This window comes from Aspergillus glaucus (assembly GCF_001890805.1).
Source record: "Aspergillus glaucus CBS 516.65 unplaced genomic scaffold ASPGLscaffold_4, whole genome shotgun sequence".
NCBI classification, from domain to species: domain Eukaryota; kingdom Fungi; phylum Ascomycota; class Eurotiomycetes; order Eurotiales; family Aspergillaceae; genus Aspergillus; species Aspergillus glaucus.
The window spans coordinates 979,504-986,210 of record NW_019170456.1 but is presented as its reverse complement, the minus strand read 5'-3'; the positions used below and the strand labels follow the sequence as shown (position 1 = coordinate 986,210).

General features: G+C 40.9%; 2 protein-coding genes across 2 annotated transcripts; both read left to right on the top strand.

Moving 5' to 3' along the window:
- Positions 1-94: 94 nt before the first annotated feature.
- Positions 95-506, top strand: ASPGLDRAFT_32987 (uncharacterized protein; the record flags this gene model as incomplete). Its single annotated transcript, XM_022544246.1, has 2 exons — positions 95-336; positions 392-506. The coding sequence occupies 2 exons, from the start codon at positions 95-97 to the stop codon at positions 504-506; spliced, it is 357 nt and encodes a 118-aa protein (XP_022403953.1).
- A 2,669-nt stretch (positions 507-3,175) lies between these two features.
- Positions 3,176-3,693, top strand: ASPGLDRAFT_43785 (uncharacterized protein). Its single transcript, XM_022545883.1, has 2 exons — positions 3,176-3,347; positions 3,380-3,693. The coding sequence occupies exons 1-2, from the start codon at positions 3,282-3,284 to the stop codon at positions 3,470-3,472; spliced, it is 159 nt and encodes a 52-aa protein (XP_022403952.1). The 5' UTR covers positions 3,176-3,281; the 3' UTR covers positions 3,473-3,693.
- Positions 3,694-6,707: the final 3,014 nt, after the last annotated feature.

The following is a 6,707-nucleotide window of genomic DNA, read 5'->3' as shown; positions in this document are numbered from 1 at the left end:
ACAAGCATCTTCCATCAAAGCTCTATACAACCGAAACAGCAATAGCCCCCCAGGCAGGGCACTAAACAAGCTGATCAAGGGTTCCCAGCTAGCTATGCAGGCCGGTGCAATACTAGCGCAGGAAAACAAGGATCTACGCGCGGTGAATGAGAAAAAGAAGCAAAAGCGAGCTAGATCTAAGAGACAGATCACTCACCAGGGCAGTCTATCAATGGAAGACGTTCAGCAGGTGATTCGGGGCCTAAACCAGCCTTCTGAAGTTGAGATAGTCACTCAGATGGCAGCGGCTGCGCCGGCTATTTCGCCTAGCCAGCGGCCAGCGCGCCGGCCACCAACGTGTAGTCTATGTGGGAATGTAGGGCATAAGATTAACCAATGTCCTAGTAGATAGCTGGATGAATTTAATGGCGTTGGTGGTTAATAAAATCGATTCCAATTTAGGTGGTGTGGTCAGGTGCGTCGCTCGCTTACATGCGTCGCTCGCTTACCGACCACGTTATATCTAAGTATTTCCTAACTTCATAATGAATCAGATAATGGAAAAGTGCCAACCGGCACTGTCACAACCAGAACAAATAAAAACAGTTACAAATCTGAATCAATGAGGTATACATCACATGACAGCCTAAATGTAGTTTAGCGAGAATTATGCAAATGCAGATGTCATAGTCTAGATCATAATGATAAATCTCATCTTCAAATACACTATGGAGTCATCACGCAATGCAGCCCACATTTAACCAAAAACAGCTAGATGGAGTGCTAGTAGCCAACAGGGGTGTGTCTGTACCAACAGCAGTGTGTGTGTAGCAGGGTGGTGTGTCTGCAGATATATCACTTCCCTTAAAACAGGGATAAGAAAGATCCAGCTTGCAACTTATTAAATGTTTAAAGAATGTTATTTTAAAGATGGCTAGAGGCAATCTAATTCTTTATATAGGCTATGATTTTAATAATCTTAGTTCTAGAGATATTCTAAAAGGTTGCTGTTAGCAAGTACAGTGTAGAGTTAATTTTAGAAATCTTCATTTAGTTTTCATTGATATCATTTTACTCAGAATTATATGGGGCTGTTATTTTCTGTATATAACTCTTGTTATTATCAAAAGGCCATTAATCATCATTCATTATGCCAGGGTCAATGAGGGTGTTAAATGACAATGAGTTATTATTATGTAAGAATAAACTGATTAATGTAATGTAATTCACAGGTGGGCGGTCCACATGAGCAAGCGGACCATTTTCGCGTCAATTTTTATCTTAAGAGAAAGAACATCGGGCTCCTTGGTATCGAGGGTCTAATATTTCTCAAGATTGGATGCTTACCAATAGCGCCAATGGCTGGAAAACAGATCAAATAGGCCTTAAGTGGCTGAAGTGTTTGATCCTTTTTCTGTTACGGGCATAGGGCGGAACGCATGTATATTAGACAAGCACCGAAGGTTTACTGGCGCTAGGCTGCAGTAGTAATAGTGCAGTCATAACCTGTTTAGGTATAGGGCCGCCTGGAGCGGGCACATGACCTCAACATTCCTTAGGGAGACCGCTGGGTGAATGTTAGAGAGACCAGTGTTCAGTCTAATCACTAATGGGACTGGCTATTACTACTGAAGTTGTTACATACATATATTACCTCCATATACACTCTATCACGCTTCTACCATAGTTTACCCCGCCAGGTGGATGACCAGTTTAACATTTTCTAAGCTGCATTCAACTGGCGCGAAGCGGTTGCTTATTCTTGATGGTCATTCAAGCCACCAAACTGCTGGATTTGATGATTTTTGCAAGAATAATGCAATTATCTGTCTTTATATGCCTCCACATACATCTCATCTTCTTCAGCCACTTAATGGTGTTTTTGGGCCGCTTAAACGCGCGTATGGAAAACTAGTTGAGGGAATGATGGCTGGAAACAACCACATTGATAAGGAGGATTTTCTATACCTATATCCTCCTGCACACAAAGAAGTATTTCTCCCCAGGAATATATGCAATGGCTTTGCAGGAGCTGGTCTTAAACCACTTGATCAAGACTGGGTTCTTGAGAAAATCACCTTTCAACTTCATATGCAAACACCACTACTATTGAAGGCTCAATATCACCTGCTCTTCAAACACCTCATAATCCTTGCCAGATTGATTGCAAGGTTCAAATTGGCCTACAAGAAGTCTTCAAAAGAAAAGGACCCTTTCTAGTAGTCCAATTCTCATATCCAGCATCTTGAAAAGGCCGTGCAGATGGCAATGAATACAAACCTTCTTCAACAAAAACCAAGGTTCTACAGGCTGAAAATGAGCAGGAAATGAAGAAAAAGGCAAGGAGGCGTGTTGCTCTAGGGAGTGATCTCTTTATATCTATACAGGCAGGTCGTGATTGTATTCAGCAACTTGATACACATCTTGAAGAGCACATTGAGCGCATCTAGGCCTTGCCAGCAAGCTCCAGCACGCTGTAGTGGCTATGGGACTGTTGGACATATAAGAAGTTGTCCTAGTAAATAGCTATATATTTAATTACTAGATAGTCTAATTTTAATTGGCGTTGGTGGTTGAAAAGCTCCAATATTCAGTGATTGCAGTGAAATGGACCACTTGCCTGTGGACTAATTTAATTATTCACATTCTTAAAATCATTCAGTATTAGCTGACAGGCATTTAAGATATTTAATTACAAGAGAGCTTCCTTTAGCTTTATAGTTCTTGTTGAAGTACTTGCAGATCTCTCAGATGTCCATTATATGCTTAAATGTTGATTTATACTGGGCATAATATATATTTTAAGGATATTCTTGAGCTTGTTTAAGAGACACCAGGCCAGACAGGCCTTCTAATGAAAGGGATTGGTAGGTCAGTTTTAGATATATTTCTCAGGCATTGCTTAGATTAGTTGGAGGATCTTCAATACTGGTGAAAAAGTTTCACTCTCAGCCCATATGACCTCTTGAACCTTAAGCTTAATATTATTGGGCATAGTTTTTCAGTCCTTGAAGCTTTGTTACATTTAGAATCATCATTTTATTAGAGGATATTTTGTAGCAGTTAGAATTGTATTTAGATATAAAGAATCAGGAATGATGATTCTAATGGGATCTAGCAAGGAGTTTCCAGCAGTTGATATAATGTTATTATTATTATTAGATTTACTAGATATAGTGATGTGGTAATGTAATCAGTAAGCGAGCTGGACACCTGTTCCCCATGTATAGTATTTAAATGCAATTATTTCAACCAAAACGCCATTAAATTAAAAAAAACGACCTAATTAGGTCTATCTGGACATGTCTCTCTTCTATGTCCTGGGGTCCTGCATATTCCACATCCCTGTGGAGGCCGCGTACGTGGCTGTAAAGGTGGTGAAGGCTGTCTTGGCTGGGAGGTGCTGGAGTTATTGGGCCCTCAATTGAGGCCTCAATTAGCTCAACAGCCTCCTGAACTGAAAGGCCACCTTCATGGGGTATCTGCCTTTTAGACTGTGTATGCTTCTGCTTCTGCTTTACATTCAAAGCACGTAATTCACTTACTTCTTTCTCAAGAATAGCAGCTGATTGCATGCCAATTTGGCGATGCTTTAAGAATCTGATTTATTGCATTCTTAAGCGGACTTGGTGGGCTTCTTGATCTCATACATCCTTTAATTGATGAGTATTGGCTATTGCTTTTGTAATTGCATGTTGTTCAAAGGTGTTTTTGGCTCCCAATCTCTACCCTGGCTTCCAGGGGGGGTTGGCGTACGAAGCCGAATATTGAGCTTTGAAAGCACCTGATCAGGATCCAAAGGCACTAAGCCAGCTGCTGTGAAGCTATTTTTGATAGTATCAGGTTTGAAAGCTTCAATTCATGCATGTGGGTAGGCCTCAAGGAAGTCTAGTCTAATTTGTCAATATGATTGATCCCAAGACGCATTTTGGTTTCAACAGGCTGACTGTATGATCGCTTTAACACTGCAAAACAGCCAATATCAAGTGGCTGTAAAAGATGGGATGAATGTGCAGGCATATAAATTGGGATGATATCATTTTGACTGCAAATTTCATCAAATTTTGGGGTCAAATGACTACCATGGCCATCAAGGATTAAAAGTTGATATTTCCCTTTTGTGCGAGTAATTGTTGATGGAACAAGGAGCTTTTGAAGCCACCAAAGTCCAATTTCATCAAAAGTCCAGCCATTTGGGCTGACTTCAAAGTGCCAATCACCTGGGAGGTTTTTAAACCAACCCCCAATAAAGACCTTGCCTTTGAAAATAATGCATGAAGGCAAGGCCCACCCAAGGCATTTGTACATTCAATTGATGTAACGTAATTCCCGAGCCAGTCGGCCACCCAGGCCAGCCGGCCACCTGCGTATACCATATTAATCGGCACTTTTCAAGGCTCAAATATATACACCAACAACGAATATAGGAGGGTAATACTAGGTATGTAGTATATATATGGACAGTAAGAAGCAATATATCAATTTTTAAACATTTTGTATATTTTCTTTGGCTCTAAATGTTAGATTATCCAAAAATACGAAAAATACTGCTGTAATTTATATTACATTGAGAAGTGCCTATTCTAGAAAGCTCTGTGCTTAGTATATAGAACTATAGTACCATAATACTGTATAACTTAAAACTTGGACCGTCTAAATGCTTCATTGTTGAGATTTTGAGGTTATAAAAAGTGCCGATTAATATGGTAAACGCAGGTGGCCGGCTGGCCTGGGTGGCCGACTGGCTCGGGAATTACGTTAACCCATTCATGATTTCCAGGCTGTAAAAGTGATCGCCGACCATAGTATTCAGACCTTGTTACTACCTTTGCAGTAGCAGTTAAACCCATTGCAAAGCCAATCTCATCAAAGTTGTAGATATCATCAGGGTTGATGCCATATTGAAGTATTGTATGTTGCACACAATTAAACCACTCTTGAATGATTTTTGGGTCTTCACACTTTGCATGCTCATAATTATAGCGTCTTGAGAATCGGGTTGAAAGCTCTGGGTTTCGTTTCACAAAGTTATAAGCCCATTTTTCACCAACGGTTTGAACTGAGGTAGATCCACATGCTGCAAGTAGAAGATTTGCAATTTCTTGTACAGAGGTTGGCCGAGGAGCTGCTCCACAATCATCAAGAGAGAGGATCCATTTTAAAAGTGATTCCTCTTCTATTTGTGTCAATTTATGGCTATTGGTGTGGGTTTGATCTCAACTTGTAGTTCCATGAAGGCGTGTGTAGAGAGTAGACTTTGGGACTTCAAAACAGCGTGCTGCTTCATGAATAGAAGACATTTCTTGCTTCTTGATAGCCTGGATAGCTAATAAGATCCTACCCTCCTGCTCTATTGAATTTCGAGAGCTTTGGGAGCGAATTGGTGGCATAGTGGGTGGTTAAAGAAAGAAGGATGCATGAAAATGATGCAGTCACATTGGGTGTCCAGCTCACTTATGTGTCCAGCTTGCTTACCAATTACATTATTCAGTATTTTCTTTATCATTTAAATAGTTAATGTAATATATCACCGAGCTGACCAGCTGGCTGCCGCCCACCACTGAAAAGTACTACTATACACTGATTTTGGAGCCTTTCTCCCCACAAAATTGTTATATATTATCTATAAAAACAATAGTCTATTTCTCGGGGCATTTAAGCCAATTATGGCCTGTTTTACTACATATGCTGCAGATTGGTGGCCTATGCAGCCTGGAAACTGATCAGCATGCTTCCTCCACTATAGCCTCCTGTTCTTGCGCTTTTTGCAATCCTTGAGCACTGTCAGGCTCCCTCCAGCCTGTATAAAGGCCCTAGGAGCTGCTCGTCTCTCTTCTTTTGATACTTATTTTCCATGCAAAACTGGTGGACTTCATGCTGCAGCAGGATGGCATTTTACATGGTCATCACTGCCCCTCTAATGACCTTTCCCATTGCATCTTCCATAGTTGATGGGGATATCTGGTGATTTTGGAGGTGACATGGTCACTTCTTTTGGGACTCAGTCAGGTGAGAATGGAACCAGGCCAGTTGCTGCAAAGCTGCTTTGATGATAGAATCTGGTAATGGTCAGTAAGGTATATATAGAGGAATTCTGTTTTCAACAGTGTTGATTCCCTTTGCACATTATTGGTGATTCTTTGACCATATAAGCACTTCAATGGCGAAAAGCAACCAACATCCAATGGTTGAAGGAGATGACTCAGATGAGATGAATGTGGAGGCATATATAAAGGAACAACATTCCTTTCTGTACAGAATCTGTCAAATTCTGCAGTGGCATGGTTGCTATGGCCATCCAAAATCAGCATGCGATATCTCCCTAATGTACGGGAAGCTGTATTTGGCTCAAAAACAGTTTGAAGCCACTCCAGGCCTAATCCATCATTTGTCCAGCCATTCTTGCTGACACTGATTATAAAATCATTTAGAATAGCATGATACCATTGAGATTGGTGGTTGTCTGCAGCCAGAATAATCTGGGGAGGCAAAGCCTATCCAGTTGTATTTACTGCAATAATAGCAGTTACCCATTCATGATTCCCAGGCTGTAAGGCTTTGGCATTGCTTGCCTGGGTCTCTCTAAGCCACATATAACTTTGGCTGTGGATATCATGCCCATCTGAAATCCAGTTTCATCCATATTGTAGATAGCTTGCTGAAGGATTCCATATTTTTCAATAGCATCATGGAAGTGCTTATACCGGGTACCCCATAATAAGCTCTGG

Coding starts and splice junctions, on each gene's coding strand:
- ASPGLDRAFT_43785 (XM_022545883.1), top strand. CDS start 3,282: ATGTCTCTCTTCTATGTCCTGGGGTCCTGCATATTCCACATCCCTGTG. Junction 3,348..3,379: donor TGGAGGCCGCGTACGTGGCT/GTAAAGGTGGTG, acceptor CTTGGCTGGGAG/GTGCTGGAGTTATTGGGCCC.